The sequence below is a fragment of the Polyergus mexicanus genome, unplaced genomic scaffold, assembly GCF_030449975.1.
Source record: "Polyergus mexicanus isolate NDT 795.1 unplaced genomic scaffold, iyPolMexi1.0 SCAF_14, whole genome shotgun sequence".
Taxonomy (NCBI): Eukaryota; Metazoa; Arthropoda; class Insecta; order Hymenoptera; family Formicidae; genus Polyergus; species Polyergus mexicanus.
The window spans coordinates 932,174-951,228 of record NW_027223334.1 but is presented as its reverse complement, the minus strand read 5'-3'; the positions used below and the strand labels follow the sequence as shown (position 1 = coordinate 951,228).

The 19,055-nt window shown below is 32.5% G+C and overlaps 2 protein-coding genes across 9 annotated transcripts in view; one reads left to right on the top strand and one right to left on the bottom strand.

The window, feature by feature from the left end:
- Positions 1 to 236: 236 nt before the first annotated feature.
- On the bottom strand, positions 237 to 3,841 carry Cog4 (conserved oligomeric Golgi complex subunit 4). The gene is made up of 10 exons (XM_070306982.1): positions 3,563 to 3,841; positions 3,137 to 3,334; positions 2,678 to 3,052; positions 2,328 to 2,536; positions 2,064 to 2,259; positions 1,715 to 1,962; positions 1,416 to 1,638; positions 1,013 to 1,279; positions 754 to 939; positions 237 to 595 (listed from the first exon to the last, which is right to left on the bottom strand). The coding sequence occupies exons 1-10, from the start codon at positions 3,647 to 3,649 to the stop codon at positions 338 to 340; spliced, it is 2,247 nt and encodes a 748-aa protein (XP_070163083.1). The 5' UTR covers positions 3,650 to 3,841; the 3' UTR covers positions 237 to 337.
- Positions 3,842 to 4,034: 193 nt separating this feature from the next.
- The window catches only part of LOC138939586 (broad-complex core protein isoforms 1/2/3/4/5), a 35,189-nt gene continuing 20,168 nt past the window's right edge, over positions 4,035 to 19,055 (top strand). For 5 of the 8 annotated variants that reach the window (XM_070307491.1, XM_070307489.1, XM_070307488.1 and 2 more), the window contains exons 1-5: positions 4,035 to 4,669; positions 5,134 to 5,328; positions 5,414 to 5,611; positions 5,695 to 6,196; positions 6,295 to 6,354. In XM_070307491.1, coding sequence (XP_070163592.1) covers positions 5,143 to 5,328; positions 5,414 to 5,611; positions 5,695 to 6,196; positions 6,295 to 6,354 — 946 coding nt within the window. In that variant the 5' untranslated portion in view covers positions 4,035 to 4,669; positions 5,134 to 5,142. Of the gene's footprint in view, positions 4,670 to 5,133; positions 5,329 to 5,413; positions 5,612 to 5,694; positions 6,197 to 6,294; positions 6,355 to 11,414; positions 12,029 to 14,976; positions 15,881 to 15,905; positions 16,351 to 19,055 lie in introns of those variants that run through there. The other 3 variants (XM_070307486.1, XM_070307485.1, XM_070307490.1) reach the window with 3 other exon arrangements.

The window sequence follows — 19,055 nt, the reverse complement described above, 5'->3', positions numbered from 1 at the left end:
TCGCCAACTAACGCGCAGTTTCGGCAAAATCAGTGCAATTACAAGCGCGCTTGTTTTGTCCTTTTTCAAAAAATTTAGTCACTATTGAGTAATTTACTTTATCAACAGTCGTACATTGATTACTGACAGTTGGTAATATCAGAGATGTACATAATTTTCATAAAAGATATGAAATAAAATATTAAAAAATGGTGAAAGAATATAAATATTTATATATATATATATATTCTATTCTTTAAGAATACATATGAAAAATAACATATAAATATATGATTTAATTGCAAGCACATTGCTTCATATTTGATACAAGAAATTAACAAAAGATGACAGAAAAAAATTACAATTTTAATCTTTTAATATCTTCTGGCCGAAAATCTATCCTTAGAGAAGCGATACGTCGAACTTCAGACGGTGTTAATCGCCATGCTATCGCGTCCGCGCCGCAATAATCGGCAAGTTCCTCCACTTTCTCTATGCTCAGAATAGTAGCAATCTGCGTTAAACGCGCAAATTTGTCTCTCACCGACCATGATGTGGCAGCTGCCAAATAGCTGGCTAACGATCTTATTTCTTTATCTAATATCAGGCCTCCTGCCTAAAATTTACAAATTTATTTTATCATCATTATGTTATTTGAGAAACTGGATTAAAAAATACAAGCACTATTTAAATATAAAACATTAAATAAAATTAATTATACAAGAATTAACAATAAAAAAGATTAAGAAACAATAGTTAAATTAGTGTACATACTCGATTAAAAGTCGATTTTAAGACCACCTTCTCTAAACGGGCCGTAACTTCTGCAGTTAGAAGTCCTATAAGTGCATCGTAATTGGAGAGTGATAAACTACCTTTGAATCCTTGAAGTAGACCTTCTAGATTCATGATTAATGTTTGTACGAATGGTTCATCTGTTTCGTATCGCAACAATTCGTCCTATGTAAATCAATCATTGTATTTAAAGATAAAAAAGAAATTTTTTTATATTCCTCTATTGCAGAACGCATACTTCATTAATATGATGATCTATAGATAGAAATGCATCGACCCATGGAGTAACTCTAGGTTTCACGGCGCTAACGCGTAATTGTTCCAGACCACAATCAATGATGCCTCGTAAAATTAGTACAATTGCTTTTAGACTGGCTAAACAACTGTCAATTTTGCCTCTATCCTTCTTTTGCATATTGGGAAACGTTGCATCTATCTCTGCATTGAGACTTTTGTATAATGTTTCTACATACTCTGTGCTTACATCGGTGTTATTTAAATATGCCTAAATCACAAATAAAACAAATAATAATTATAGATATATATAATAAAATTGTGTAAAGATATTGTGTAAATGTTGTAATAAATGTGACTATTATATTATTGTACAAATAACGAATAAATTATAGATTTTGCTTTACCAAGAATGTAAGACGAGCGTATTCCGTGTCCGACGTTTGCAAACGACCATGCTGTATACTGGTCTGGAGAGCGCTGTATGCTTGTGCCAGATCCAAATAACCTGCGGGATATCCTTGGCGTAGTTTATTTCTCAATTTGTTCGCAAACTCGCCTTCTAAAATGCCGCAAGCCATATTGACGACGGCACAGACGCCGTCTATACTCCAACTCGACATAGCGCGCCTACAGAAATTGTATTTTTATTTTTTCAATTAATATAAACATTATATTGTATGTACAAGAGTCTAGCTATATATACCGTATGCATTTCCGTACTATGAAGAAAACATCATCAACCATACTGGAAGTTTGCTGATCTGGATCTAATGCATCCATTCCCAAGGCCTTATTTACACTCTCCTCGAGGAAATATCTCTCTAATGCGAGATAAGCGCCGAGCAATTCCTGCATTCCATGCGCCAACTCAGAATTATTCATAGCCATTTCAAAATCATTGAACAATTCTGTACGTTGTGTTTCATCTGTTGTACTAATCTCTATATCATTCTGCAAATATATGTACAATATATATATACATATATAAGTTTAAATTTTCTTAATTATATAATATATTACAAAATAGATAATTAATAATTTTCCACATATACCTTAACTCTTCTTTTTAAGAAACGTATATAAAGTTCTGCTCTTGCATGCATTATAGTAATTTCTCCTAAGTGAAGATCGAGCTCTTTGGGATCAAATCTTTCAGGATTCGGTTTTCGTAAATATTCATTTACCATTTGTATATTCTTAGATATACATCTATATTTCGTAAATACTGTAATAATCTTTTTGACCTGTCTAAATGTAGAATTAATAATTATTTAAAATCTGCATAAATTGATATAGAATCAGCCAAATAAGCTTACCTATCACATTCCTTTTGTAAAATCAAAATTGTCATCGAAAGTCTACCCGGACCATAATAAGTTTCAACGATTGGTTGATGTACTTCTATAATACGTGCAATTCCTTCAAATAAGAGAGTCATAGTGTCAGCAAAAATAACATCTGCTCTTTTATCATTATTTTTAATTTCTAGTGCCGCTTGTAAATTCTTCTGTGAAGTCTCCTGTAGCTAATATTAAAAATAAAGGCTTGAATATGTGTTACCCTCTTTTAATAAACACTTTATCATTATATTTGGCAAATATGTATAATTTTAAATATAATATATACATATATAAATATATATATCTAATACATTTATCACACATACTTTGGTACACAAGTAACTGCAAAATTTCTTTAGTCCTTCTAAATGCATCCCTAATAATGGAAATATCTTAAAAAATCTCTCAACAGATGCCAAGTCTTCAGACTTTACAGCTTCATCAAACTTATGTGTAACAACAGCCCTCAATTCCATTGCAGCTTGTTGCAGGGTAATCAGAGAACTACTAATACTAATATGATCTTCTGATACATCCTCAGCTGTTCTTTCCAGCAATTGCTGATCCATTGCTAAGTAACGATGAACATGAGCAGCACCTTGCTCATAATCTTCATTGCGCAGTGCAGTTGCTACCCCTTCACTGCATAATTGCAAATCTAGTATATCGTTTACTCTACTTTGGCATTCGCATACTCTGCTCTATTAAAGAAAATTATAATATTTGTAAACTCATGAGAAATTATAGAATATCAATTTAAATATGATATTGTCAAAATAACTTACTCTTGCTAAATCTAATTGCCTCACTTTGGCACTAACATTTTCTGCTAACTCATTGGTACGAAGAATCATATCACGAAACTTTTCTCCTTCTGTATGTATAAATGTGACATTTGGTAATACTTTACCAATATTTTGTAGCTTTGCTTCTACGTGACATTGTCGAGCAAGGATTGTATCCAGATTTTCCTTAATAGAAACCTGTCATTACATTTAATTTTTATTAAATACATGACAAATTAGCAATATATACTCAGGGAAAATTCTAATATGTACATGGATAATTATTTGTATTCAATAGCACAATAAATATAAAATAAATGTAGCTTTTAATTCCAAAATATATAATGAATGATAAAATTACAAAATATAATTTGTACACAAAAATTTGCATATATTAAATAAAAATTGATATATAATTCTTCGAACCTCATCTTCAGACAATTTGTCCAATATTTGTTGCAGATTTTCCTCATTTACTGGTAAATCCATTACGAATAATGTTTTTGTATTCATTGGAAACTCAATAATCTTTTTTTAAAATATACACTAGAATTGTATTTTTGATCGACATTTTTCACAGACTACACATCATTTCACAATTATTTATCACATTGAGTGCTTTATATTTTATATGATACAAATTGTGACACGTTGACAGTTGACAAGTTGACATTTGACACAAGTCGACAAAATTCAGTCAGTGTGTTCAATTAGGCGGCATTCAGTATGTTTCGAAAAACTGCCTCTAAATTGTCTAATATCCAATAGCCAATAGGAAAATTTGCTTTCGAGCGTCGAAATTGTCAAGAGTCCCTAGAAAGAACTGGACGCGACCAATGAACGTACGACGCAGGCGCACGATTCGCGGCCGCTAGTGGCGACGAAAAAAGCTTGATAGTGGTGGGGGAAGGGTGGTCGGGTCTCCCCGCGCATCTTCTACGCGTATTCCCGTACTGAAAATGGCCGCCAGCTGTCATTCGCCTACGAAGTGTGGTTTGTTGTGAAGGAACACGACGCGAATTCGGCGCAGGACGGTTCCCCGGGCGCGCAGGACGCCGCGAGAGCGCGATGCAATTACATAACGACGCGCGGCTCGCTGGCTGAAACCGAACGCGATCGCTTGATTGAGAGAGAAAGAGAGCGAGAGAGAGAGAGAGAGAGAGAAAGACATAGAGCGCGAGCGGATAGAGGAGAGCGGGGAAACGAGAAGAATAAAAGTGTACGACGCGCTAGGGACGGGATCCTCCACGGTGTTAACTTCGACGGTGTGCCATGAGAGTGTGGCCAGCACGGCTGTTTACAGTTTTTATCTTACGCCAAGTGCGCCGTGACTAGTTTGGATCTACGCGGGTCGACGGTGCGGCTGATCTTCCTCCTTCTCTCCTCCGTCTCTTCCTCCTCGACTTGCTCGACGCGCGAATCGCGGTCTCGCATCGGACAGCGTTCTAATACTGTTCGCTCGTGCCGTCGCGATACGAGATTCCTTCAGGATTCCTCTCTCGATTTACATTCTACACCCCGAGGACAGTCAAGGTAGGATTCCATTTTTTAACGCGAGATTTTTTCTTTGAGTAAACTTCCTTGAATAATGGAGTATTACTACTCCATTTGTGTTGAAATGTTTATTCGAATTAAGAGATTTCTTGCTTCATAGCCATATCTTTATATTTTCTTATATATTTTGGAGTGATAGCATTTTAGTATATATATATATACTATATTCATAGACATTAAATCTTTTTTATATATAAATGAAATATTTCTATTAAATCAAAGTAAAATATCATATCAATATATTATGATTAATGCAAAAAGAATAAAATAAAATAATTTATATTTATCACAAGAAAAAGGATATACATATTATCATGATTATTCTTATTTTTACTTTATTTAATTAAATTTTATATATATTTTAATTAAAATTTTCTCCATTGCAATACAAATTTGCATATTACAATCTAAATAGTCTAACAAGAAATTGACTTTATTTGCAGAAAAGCAACATGGGTTCCAGTCAACAATTCTCTCTTAGGTGGAATAATTATTTAAAACATATTACTTGTGCTTTTGACACATTAAGAACAGATGAAGATCTCGTAGATGTCACTCTGAGCTGCGAAGGCAAAAGGATTAGGGCGCACAAAATGCTTTTGTCAGCATGTAGTACATATTTTAGAGATTTATTTAAGGTAAGACAATTCTAATTGTGATTTATTACTCGTGTGTTTTAATGTAAATATATATCTTTTACAATTATTGTTTGTTATATTATAGGAAAATCCGTGTCAGCATCCCGTCATAATATTTCGTAATGTAAAATTCGATGATTTGGCTGCCTTGGTAGATTTCATGTATCAAGGCGAAGTAAATGTTGTTCAAGAACAATTAGCAAGCTTTCTCACAACGGCAGAACTTTTGGCAGTACAGGGTCTTACAGATGGCACAGGAAAGGATAACGATAGTTTAGTAGAGGTAAGATATAAAATGATGTAAAATTATAGGTGAAATATAGATATTTAATAGATATTACTTATATATTATATTATTATCTTCAGGATGACATAGAACTTCCCAATGAGCCTGAAGTTCAACTGCAGAATACTTCTGGCAAATCCACAGGGGACAGTAAGAGGAACAAATCACCATCCTCTCCGATGCCGTATCATGCCATCGAATTGCAGCCTGAAGTGCCGCCAAACAAAAGAAGAAAAACTCGAGATAGTACGAACGCGAATACGGAAAAGAATTCGGGGAATAATGCGAAGGATCCCGACGGAAAAACATTGGAAAATCAAACTGGCCCGGGCTCCGACCCGGTCGAAATAATTCCCCTTATGCCGAGTTTAAAACTGGAGATGCCCGAATACCTGGAGCAAGATGGTAGCAGCTGTAGTTACGAAGATCAGAGTATAGGCGACAATACACTCAATAAAATTACAATAGATGACACATCGTCGAACACGCCTGATCACGAACAGAAGCCCGACATCAGTCAGACGTTTTACTCGAGTCAATCGACATCAGACGGTTTGGATGGCAAACATCAATCAGATGTTGGTAGGTATTTTTATACATGATAATTTCTTAGAATTTTCAATATTGCTAATGTTGCATATCTCGATAAATTTTTAATACGAATGTTTTCTTGTTTGTAGGACACCTGCTTTCTAAACCAAGTACCTCAGGAGAAAGAGTGACGCAGGAAGCAGTACAGGGTGAGTGATTGTTCACTTTTTCTTATAATATGAATTATATGATGTAGTCTGTTGTTTTGCCATTACGATAAAATACACATATACATATATATGTAATTACAATGGAATTGTTATAGAGATTTTACAAATTAATATTTATCATATAGATTATTTTCATATTAAATTTTTGAAAAACTTGTATTATATTTTAAACCATAATTTAAAATGTAAGTTATTAAATAAAAAAAAAATACAAATTGTAACTAGGAAAAAGCAATTTATCTTTATCTAAATTTAATATTTTATTGCTTATAATAATTATATAAAGAAAGAATTATTGCATAAAGTAAGCAATATATTGACATGTACATAGTGGACAATAATGGCAGTGCAACATACATCAAAGTTTTGTATCCACACATGGTCCACATATATAAAAAATTGCAATTTTTCTTTATTATTTGGAGAAACACATCTATATACATCTAAATATTTAAAAAATATTGGATATTATAAATTATAAATAAATCTTACACATTAATCGCAATTATATAACTACTTTTTCATACACAAAACTACATTCTAACTTTTATGGTGATGGATTAATTGCATGTATTGTGGGTACAAAACCAAAATAGTATTATAAACACCTTGATACATGAAGCGTTAGTATTAATACACAGATATTATTTAGTTTCATGGATTAAGGTTCTGTAACACAATTTCTCAATAATGATAAGAAGGAAGACGGAATTTCTTCTTACTGTGATATTGTAATCTATCAAGTTTGAGGGGTAGTTGATTGAGTTTCACATCAAATTTTACGATGGTTTGGTAGTCTGTGCAGCTTTGCATCACTTATATGCACACAATGATAATTAGAGAAATGGATTAGGTTAAATCTGAAGAAAATTATAAAATGTTCAGAATGGAAATATTTATTATTGTCTTACAAAATGAGTGATAAAAATATTTGAGGTCTTATTCATTTGATCTTTGCTAACATAACAAAATGTTTCAAAATAGCAAAGAATTTTAAAATAATGCTTCTTACAAAATTTTATAAAAGTAGTATCATGCGTTTTAATATGTAATATATTTATCATTTTTCAAAAATTTATTAGATTTTGCTATGCTCTGTAAAGTACTGTCGTGTTGCTATTTGATTTTTGACATGATTACTCCTTGCACTGAATTTAATTAAATTGAATTTGCAAGCTTATTATAAGCGAATTTCTAATCATTAACGATTCGGTAAATATTTACGTATTGATACATTTCCTGTTGTGGAAAAATACATTTTCTTTCCAAGATCATATCGAGATTTACATCTTTAGTGTACAGAGTGCATGGTGTTTTGGATGTAAATGTATGGTACAGGCACTCGGGTGTAGGTTGAACTGTAGATGCTAGTAAGCATTGCCAAGTGCTGTATGTGTGCCGACAATCATCAACATTCCTTTTTTTTTTTTTTAATAACTTGATCAAAGCCACCACTATATTCCTTATGCGCACTAACTGTAAGCATTCTGTGTATATACTAAAAAAGAAAAAAATACCTTTTGATGCTGGTTCAAGGAAATTTCTTCAGAAAAATATCTAATTTGTGTGTATAGCGCGAATCTCTTTACACACACACACACACACACACACACACACACACACACACACGATTTATTTGCATGTAATGTTAATCTTAAATACATATATGACTTTCGAACATTAAAACGAAACGCTGTGAGTCACATTTAAGGTATTAGGTATGTGCTGCAAGAAATCAATATATGAAAAATCTCTCTATTATATTATTTTACAAATAATTTGAAAAACTATTTACTTACGTAATATTTATTTATAATAAATTATTTTTTAATAAAAAAATAACTATACAATTCTTCCGATAAATAAATATCTTTAAATCAAAATTTTATGGTTCGATTAGATTAGTTTTATTAAAATTTATTTACATTTAATTAATAGCAATATATAAATATTTATCGATCGTGAAACAATATTTTTTTTAGAAGATGTTTTAAAATAATTTTAATACACAATTGTACAGTATAAGCTGGCCAGTAGTATTTGTTAAATTATTTCACTTCGAATGTAATTGTGAATTTCGTTTGTATGCTTTTCGAATCGGGATTTTTCTGTGATCTCAGCATCTTTATAAATATAAAAATCGAATAATGTTGCGTGAAACTGACAAAGTATAGCGATCATTATTTTATCGCGAGATATACTTTCGCGTAATCTCGTCAAATATGAACTAATAATTTTGAAATAGTCAGATGGTGGTGGTACTCTGGTGACAGTGGCATGCGTGCAATATTTTCTTAATATTTCATAACTTGAAACCAATTCTTTTTCTCCTTGTATGATGTAACAAACTCTATATGGTAAAACATGGGTGCGTGTGGGAAGTACAGTGATCGGATTGAATCGATACTCCTCCGAAATCCGTTATCTTCTGTCATTATTGTTTGCCTTAGAAAGATTGATATTGACATGTTTTCGCACGATTACGTGATAAATCCAAGTTGAAAGATATTGTAAAATAAGATTACGTCGGCAGATGCAATATTCAGCACACAAACATCAAAGTTCATATTTTATATTATTTTATTTTAAATTATTTATTTTATTTTAAATTGTCTAAATTTATATTAATAACTTTTTCCATTTATATAATACACATTAACGAGAACAGATGAATTTCTCTCTTTCTTTATAAAGAAGAAAGATCAGATGAATCTTATGAAACTGTAACGTGGTAAAAGAAAAAGTTTGAAGTTTATTTATATTATTATCTAGATCAATTTTAAATATCTTATAAATTTCATTAATAAATGTTTATAAAATATTATTATTACGCTTCTTCAATTTATCTAGTAGAATCCAATAGAATCTTTTTGGCTATTATTAATTAAGGTATACTAGAATTAAAATTATTCGGTTGTAATCACGAGCGATAAAAATTTTATGAAGACGTATAAATCAAAATCAATAACGGATTTCGGAAAACTGTCGACGTCCGATATAACATTTTCCTTGAGAATCTTACGTATCTAAGAATTGTGAGGGAATATTTCTTGACCGGATTCGAAATTCTTTGGTTGCCAATATATATACAGCCGAGAAAGAAAGAAAAGAAAGACAAATAAGAAAAGAAAGAGAGAGAGAGAGAGAGAGATGAATATTTCGGCAGGTAGGTAATCGAAGCAATCTCATCAACGATTGCTATAAAGCAGAAGCATGAATTAGCTAGTAGAGAGTCACACGAAGACATCAAAAAGCTTGTTCCTTCATTGTTCAAGTGCTAATGTTATTATCTGATAACGCGCGACCAGGATTACGTTTCGCCTCGATTCATACACACGAATGTTTTAATTCGCTTTATATAATTCACAATTGTAAATCAATTTATAAGTACAGAATGAACTGCGGATTGCATTCATTGAATACTTCGGATTTAGAGTAGTCAGAAGGATATTATTAGTGGCTTGGAATTAGAAAAAGACAAATATTTAATGCTATCTATTCTTATGCCATCAAATCGTATAGGATCGATATTGATTACAGTAATTTGATAGAAGGACTAATATATTCTTTATTTTTTAATATTTATATCTTCTTTCTACTTCTAAATTATACGAGGACACGCTTATTTTCGGTTTATCTACTTCCAAGCCTTTATTATCATTTGTTTCTCTATTTCCGAGGTAAAGTACTCGTTATGTTTGAGACTCATTTCGTTGATATGCGGTCGATAGTCGTGTGGCATCGCGAGATTCGCGACCCATCGTTGCTGAAGAGGTCAATGAAAAATCAAACAAACACACCGAATGATGAGTGCTTGTATGAGAGAGTTTGCGTTTCGCATTTGTAAGAATGAGCCAAATTCGTGTAATTCGTCCCTTATCGAAAATCGAATAATAATATGAACGATGAATATCATAAAGATGATGGACGCGCGGCTTTCCTATCCACAATAGAAGCAAATTCCTCGAGGTATTGATCTTTCGCGAATCGCGCAGCAGGAGGTCGACGAAGATGTTCACCGTCGAGAAACATGAAAGGCTGGACACGCGGAGTCGACGAGCATCCTAATCGATTATAAGTAATCAGCGTCGTCATTCCAGTGTCATCGATCGCACGAAAAAAAGATCCCCTCTCGAAGAAGATTTTTTTATAGATGACCATTAATGATGGAGAGAGAAAAAGGCAATCTTCTTCGGAAGAAGCTCCTGCGACGAAAAATGAAATTTTCGAAGATTATATAATTAACGGAAAAGATAATGTAAATTATTTTTATCATTGTTTCTGTTATATTAGAGGAACAATCTCGATGAAAAGGTCAGACGGAACGATCGAAAGATTGATGAAGAAAACGAAGTTCCTAGAACGACTCGGAAGTACTGTGTATTATAATCCACATATGTTTACGTGGATTCGTTTCTTACGTCCACGGGTTAACCGAAAGGAAAGCTACTGTAATAATGAACCCCGTAATCAGTCCAAGCATGTGTAAACAGTCGAACAGATCGATATACAAGGGAGTGTCGAAAGAAAAAAAAAGCGTGAACTCTTCTCTGAAGAGGGGAATCATTGGAACGATGCAAAAGCCCCGCGCATTGAAACTAGCACATGACAATGTTATCATAACTCGCGCGATGTAAAAAAAAAAGAAAAAAAAGAAAAAAAACGATCGCGGTGAGAAATTGGGCCGATGGTATGTCAAGTCAGCTGATGTGATACACGCTGTAGGGACAGCTTTTCTAGCGCCTGCTACTACTGCTGCTGTGATTGTGGGATTATTGTGGTTGGTGCTGGGGATCGGTGCTGTTGCTGCTGCTGCTGCTGCTGTCGCGGTTTGTTCTTGTTATCCGGGGGATTATGTACACGGACAGGTCTTATTTTTTTTTATTTTGTTGTTGTATAACTATATATTTAACTAATGGTTGCCTCTGCATGCCCCTACCGCGCCTACTACCTTTTTTAAAAAAAAAAACTGACTAACCCGACACAGCCCGACAGTGCATTGTGTTTGTTGTTGGCCACAACACTGTGTTTCTCTCCAGGAGGGTTTACGTACGTATCTGGTCAACCGCATAGCCTCAGCAAAGCAAACGGCCACGGGAAAGTGTGCGTGCACTGCAAGCAGCGCGGTATGGTAACGTCACGCGGCAAGCTCAGGCAAACCCGCTTCAAATGCTGGCCCTGCAATGCCTGTTTGTGCCGCTGGCCATGCTTCGTCGATTATCACAAAATGCGCTCGATCCCTCATATTCCGCCCCCCTAGCACCAACCCCGTCGTAGCGCCTCGCCGGCAACGAAAAAGGATTAACGTACCGTCCGCCTCGCGATCCGGCCAAGCGCGACGAAAATCGGTATCAAAAAAGACATCCTCGATATAGTTTCACTTCATCGAGAGAGAGAGAGAGAGAGAGAGAGAGAGGGGGGGGAGGGGGGAGGTAGGAAGAGCTTTGATTGTTTGTATGTTCACGCGATGCACGCGAGTCTCGTGCTTCTTTTATGCAGGTGGAATGTAACTCCGTATACATATGTAACAGCGCATATAGAACTGAGCCACTGGGGGATTGGCATATTTAATAGGGAACGATTTAGTAACGAACATTTGTTCTAAAATTTTATCTAGACATTTATTTTAATTAGAAATTTACAGTGAGATTGTTATATTACATCGCAGCGAGTTCGTATCGCATAAATTACGTTATAAACAAATGTTTCTTTTTTTTTTTTTTTAACGCGATAATTTTTTTACAAAATAGAAATTTTTGATTCCGGGAAATTAAATTGCCTTTTTCGTCGACATTGAACAGAGGATACAATATTTTTCGGCTTTTAAAATATATTTATTAATAGTTTATCCACGCATAATTTGCCTTTTTGCATAATCTGCATTACATCTTCCACGTTAGATAATATGTATTCTATACAAAATGTTTGCCGAGCTAACTAGATTTAATTTGCGATGCGATTATAAATGTAATAATATTAGAATTAGTCGTCTAATTTATACGATGAAGATAAAACGTTGCGTACTTATTAATTATTTTGTCAATTACATCCTCGTAAAAATTCCGTACGCGTTAACGCGATATATACATATATATATATTGTTATTTATATTACTGAAAGCTATGGACATGCTGCTTGCGATAATGATCGCATTGATAATACGACTTTGAACGAACTATGATATTTGGTGCTGTAAGTTACATGAAATTACAGTTTCACTCGCTCGAGTGCAGTCGAAATTAATTTGACATATTATTCCTATATTTCAAATATACATAAACATGCAAGAGAAGCGATAAATAATTACGTAATTATGAAATAAAACGGTAACACAATTTCGGTCAAATAATGTAAGTTAGTAAAAACTGATATAATAATAATGTTATGATAAAAAATAAAATGTGAATTATTAAAAAATTATTAATTTATTATTATTTTTATATTTATATTGTTTGTGAGAAAATATTAATAAATCTCTGTTTGTCTCTCTCTCTTTCTCTCTCTCTCTCTCTCTCTCTCTCTCTCTCTTTCTCTTTGCATTTTATTTTGCGAGAATTTGACCATAATTGTCACTGTTATATATGTCATTTAATATTGAGACATTACGAATTTGGGGAAAAATACAACGAATTATAAATGACTGAACTTATAGCGAAGTAAGATCAATTTAATTTCGACTTTTTTCGTAAGACTGTTATTTTTAGCCTTATCAATAAAAATATTGATTATTCGTCAGTTTTATCAGTCACGTGCACCATGCGGATATCCGTATTCAGAGTCTCCTACAGAATAACGTTACCGTAAAAATCTGTAACCGATTCATTAAGAAAATGTTAAGTACAAAGAATAGAGTAATTTTCTACCCGCTAGGAAAGATTAAGGCAGATATCACGATTTAATTTATTATATTTGTAGCATAATATATTTTCAAACTTATACAGTATGTAACAAATGTAATATTTTCCAAATTAATTTGGTACATTATGTTCTTTGCATACAGCTCCGTAGATCTCTTAATGGGATAGGTCTGGAATTTCTCATATTAACATCGTTTATTCGATTATAAGACAAATCGCATATTCTAGAATATAATCATTTGCAATATTACAAATTAATATAGACTGATATTTTCATTACACAATACGAAGTTTAAAGTGCGAACAAATTTTGAGAATATTTTCTGTCATTATTTTCTTTCTATCTCTCTTTAAAATTCTAATCCATTGTAATTATAGAAAATATTTGAAGCGGATATTTATTTCGATTAAGAGATAATATACTCCATTATAATAATCTCTTGACATAGATAACAGAACATTTCGTAATTTCATACAGGAGCTTAAAGAAAAGTTTCTAGAAAATCTTTCTTAAAGATTAAGTTCTGAAAATATTTAATTTGAAAGTTTTTTCACGTTTCGAAAGATCAATGCGCAAGCATAGAAAATGAGACAGCTTTTCTCGAGGCAATTTTTTAATAAACTGATTAAAATAATTATTAAAGCAATTTGTGAAATAAACAGACGAGAACAGACGAATATTAATAAAAGTTATTATACGAGTTATATTCTCAAGAAATCTATGCTTAAAATCCATGTCATTAAACGGTTCGATTAAAATTGTAAGGAATGGATTCTTCTTTGATATTTTTGACCGCCTGGGGGTTTAACGAGCTTCTGATCCTTTCTTCAATGGTGTCGTGTGTCTTCTATTTTCTCTATCTGATCTGATTAGGCTTGCTCTACTAGCTTGCGCTTATTACGCACTTTGTAGAAAAAGGGCGTGTAGGATTGACGAGGAGAGATGAGACATGATACGATATTGCCATTTTACAGATATTTGAAAGCACTTTTTATTTTGTTTTATCTTTTTTTATTTCTCTTATACAAAAATTATATTATTTATATACAATAAAATATTTTTATATAATATATTAAGTCATCTATTTTAAATATATATTATAATGCAAATATATACATTTGTATTTGTAAATGAAATTAAAATTTTATTTTATTTATAAGTAAAAAAGAAATTTCCCAGTATTAATTAAATATTTTTGTGTTTGGAAATTGATTATATAACAATGGGATATATATATATATATATATTTTCGATATATATATATATATATATATATATATATATATATATATATATATATAAAATAAAGAAATATTATTTTCAAAAAGTAGATGCTAAATAAAAACAAATTCAGATTTTATTTACCAAAAAATCTACAAATAATTTTTTTTCTGTACAATAAAAGATAGTGAAATATTATTTTTAAATAAAAAAATTTTAAAAGATTATTATCGAAAGTCTACAGCTCGACAGCATAGACTTTGCCAAGTGCTTTCAAGTCTTTAAGACAGTCGCAATGGCGGTGGAATTTTTCTATTCGACAATCAGCCAGGCAATTTTTCACGGGATAGGTGTTAGAGCCCTAGCCTTTCTCGAACGGAACACGGTGGTTGTCGACGAAGACGCACGAGACGCGTTATCAATTATCAGCCCTCGATTTGGCCAGACGAATTCGCGCGTGCGCGCCGGCACTCGTGGCTAACAATGCGTGGTGACGTTGTGTGTTTGTTGTTTTCTTTGTAGAGCGAGCCGCGGGAGACGCCGTCGCGGGTGGCGACGACGACGACGCCGACGCCGTTTCTGCCAGCGGCGTCGCCGAGCTCGTCGACGACGATTACGGTCAGTCCGGCGCTGCGGCGGACGCCGGCCTCTTGTTTCGCTGTAGAATTTGTTGGAAGGGTTTCAAGCACCCGATGTCGTTGACACTGCACAAGGATTTGCACACAGGCCAGACCAGGTGCCCGATTTGTCAGCGCATCTTCAGTCGAAGTTACGATATGAAGGCACACTTGCTGCGCATCCACAAGCGTCAACACACGTTCAGTGTGTTCGATGCAAAATCGAACTTTCGAAAGTGATGATGACTCTCTTCCCCCCCGAGCTTCTTTTTCAATTTTTTCGATCGTTCCTTCGCGTCACTTTTCGCGAGAAAATATAAATAATGACAGATTTCTTGTGGTACTTATGTTAGCTGATATTAGCAAACGTATTCTAAGAGTACTTGAGGAAAAAAAATGAAAGTTAAACAAGATATAAGTTTCAACGTAGCGCAAATAATACAATATATGAGGATATATTAGCTAATTCCAAATGGAATTTAACGGAAGCTTAATTCTTAATCTGATATGTTTGTTATCAAACACACTTCCAAACGCACGACCGACGATATCGTACAATATTAGAATATAATACTAAATATATAACGTCAGTAACTGAGAATGAAAGAACAAGCGAGAGATGTATCTTATTCATTATAAAACAGAGAATAAAATTATGATTAAGAAAGAAAAAAGTTAAAAGGTTTACTTGTCTGGCCGCAACAGTATTAACATATCAGACCAAATGATGGTATTTCGATGAAATTATGCAAAAATTAATTCTCGTATCAAAATATACAGAGCATTTACGAACATATACGCAGTATAATGGTGTGAAATGTATATCTGTTGTAGAGTCATTAAAAGATTTGGTAATCTACCTAACTAGATGTCCACTGTCTACTAAATACCTAGGACATACTCCGGGAGATGAGCATCATGATAGATCTCCGAGTCGGATTACAACATCGAGTATGTTACATCATAAGTTTAAAAAAAAGAAAGGTCCGGCTAAACGAGTAAGGCAACCCTGTAAAAAATGTCAGGAGAATAATGACACGTCATTAGTTAAAAAACCTGTTGTAACAACATTCTGTAATGACTGCGTTGATAAGCCTCACTTATGTCTGCGTTGCTTCAATATAATACATCGGATTACGACCGATGATTGAAGTTTCTTCACATAATCTCTTTACAAGAGAAAATATTCCATGATTCGCTGGCGCATATATTTCAGGAAATCTTTTTAGATTTCAATATTTATCAAATATTTTTTATTTTTCAATTATGGATTTTATGAATGCAAATATTCATATATATATATATCCATATTTGGTATCAACAGTATAATTACTACAGTAGCGAATATATTAATGTCGAAAATGAAAATATTTTGAAATAATAGTTCCATTGATCTTATGGCGAAGAAAAATTTATTTTAAATTGATCGAAAAGTCTAATAATTAAATACATATTGATGAAACTTTTTGTAGAGAAAGATATACGAAGATAGAATCAGTGTGGTTGGCCGAGGTTGAAAACTATATAGTGTTGCATAAGTATTGCGAAAAATTTAAAGAATTTCGAAAATATTGTTTACGTTATTATTTATAAAAACCAATTATTAAAAATGAATTATTAAAAGCTTTTATTTTAATGTTATTTTATTTTTACGTTACAAGAGCTTGAAAGATCTTGCCAAATTAAATTTAACGGTGTATATAAAATTAAAGTATTACTTATGGAACACTCTTTACGAATGGAAAAATCTGTATCGACTTAAACGTGCCATGAAGTAAGAGGTATGACGTTAAGGAGATGTAACGAATTTTATTATTTTAGGTTTTTACATAGTTGCTTTTATATATAAAGAGCCCCTCGTCATTTAAAACTGAGCAAGACTGTTAAATACGTAATTAATACGTGTAAAATACGAATATTTTGTTGTCTATCATTATCAAGAATTTCATGAATTCTTATTGCTTTTATATATCTACTAATCTGTATTCTCGCTGCACATTTAGCCCTAAACGTGACTTTATATTTGAGATTTAATATGTGTAACTATTATACATTTAACATAAATATATTTGTAATATATTTGTCCTATTTAGCTCTAGATGTGTAATGAGAGAATAAAAACTATATTATACAACCATATTTGAAAAACATACTCATGACTCGAGCAAATGCGCGAATGTCACAGATATTAATTATAAACCTTACATTACAATTGCTTGGAATGAATGCATTGTGTACGTATGTTTGTCGAAGTGTTGCTGTGTCATATGTTATTCCACGCGCATCTATAATGATTGTGCGTCGCGCGTTCCAAGGTGTTTATTAAGCATTATTTACATGTTTCATGAATTCTATAATACGAATTCTTATTTGCGCGTTACCGCACTTTTCATCACATTACTCGATATCATTTTTCTAATAAAAATATTATAAAAAACAATTGTCATGTTCCTTGTATCAGAGTGATAAGCAAAACTATTGTAAATCTGTCATATCTGTCATTAATGACGATTGGAATAGTAGGGAATGCGACGAGCGACAAATCAAGGAAAATAAAAATCTATGGACTGCTCAAAACGATACGAATCGCCGTTAAAATTCCATAATGTTACAATCTCGTACGGAAGAATGTCCCTTTATATTAGATCACAACAGAAATAGAACTTCGCATGAATCTCGGTATCCGCAAGCTTTTTCACATTTCGGCAATCCCAACAAAATTCTCCTTTTCGTTTCTGGCTGGAAGCTTCATTGAACATGCTTATGGGGACTATACCTACTTACATTAGTTATCAATTTTTAACACAGAATATCCCGATTGTATCGATGTACGGTACACATACTCGACACATGATGCGTTGGCGAGTATAATGTATAAAGGGCCGACCCGTTAATATAATTTAATATGATAATAATTAAAAGCAAAAATCTGTTGGGCACAGTTTAATTTAATTGTTTCTCATTATTTTTTCATAAATTCAAGAGTATTTTGAATGAATCACAGTGCTATCGTAAATTATTTATTATAATCTCAAAAGATCATTCTTGAAAAATTATTTTTGAAAAAAATTCTTTTTTTAAAGATCAGGGGGGGGGCATTGAATAAATTTATTTTATAATTCGACAATTTAAATGCGATAAATTAATTTGTTGCAAGATGTAATTACATTCGATGAATCTCTCTCTTGTAATATCGATTCTTTCAAAAGTTTATTTGGTATATATATACATATGGTTCGGGATAATTTAGTTTTATATATTAATAATATTTTATATATATATATATATATATAAATTTTTGAAAGACGGGTCGTCTCTCTTATTTTTTTCAAAAGTCCCCGACGGCCTGAGACCAAACTTTCATCTATCTAAACACACACCTGTATACGATATCTATTTCAGTCAAATAAGATTTAGAAATTTATATGTAAAAAAAAATTCAGAATGCAGAATCTCTAAATATTTTCGAATTTTTAATTTTAATTTTTTTTACACATATTATGATATTCTAAAATAATGTGTGATATTGTTTAACAAAATTTTGATAGATAATTTATGTATTATATATTATTATTACTGGAATAATTTGCTTTTTTCATTTTTTTCGACAATTTCATTGCTCTAAACATCATTTTAAATCATCATTTTCTCTCCAAAATTTTAAAAAGATATTTTTGTCGATAGAAAATTCACGTATTAGTACGTGATTGTTGTTATTATTTCCACACATTCCGATGTGTGTATCTAGTATTTTATATCTCTCATATATACGTTATCATATAATTTCCTCGCATAATCTCAAATATAAGAAGGAATTTATCGATGCCGGTGTGTGCTTATCGGGATTGTCTCACTATCGTATCTTCGCTCGCTGAGAGAAATAATAATAACCGATAGACCAAAATAAAATCGAAATCGCGAATTGACGAAGCACATAAAAAAAGAAACAAGAAAATATAAGAGAAAAATATGTCCTCGCGCGCA

What these genes read in the sequence shown, in the direction of transcription:
- Cog4 (XM_070306982.1), bottom strand. Translation starts at nt 3,649, where the DNA reads ATGAATACAAAAACATTATTCGTAATGGATTTACCAGTAAATGAGGAA. An exon ending in GCAGTTACTTGTGTACCAAA is followed by an intron (nt 2,537 to 2,677) that starts GTATGTGTGATA and finishes TTTTAATATTAG; the next exon opens with CTACAGGAGACTTCACAGAA. An exon ending in TTACAAAAGGAATGTGATAG is followed by an intron (nt 2,260 to 2,327) that starts GTAAGCTTATTT and finishes TTCTACATTTAG; the next exon opens with ACAGGTCAAAAAGATTATTA.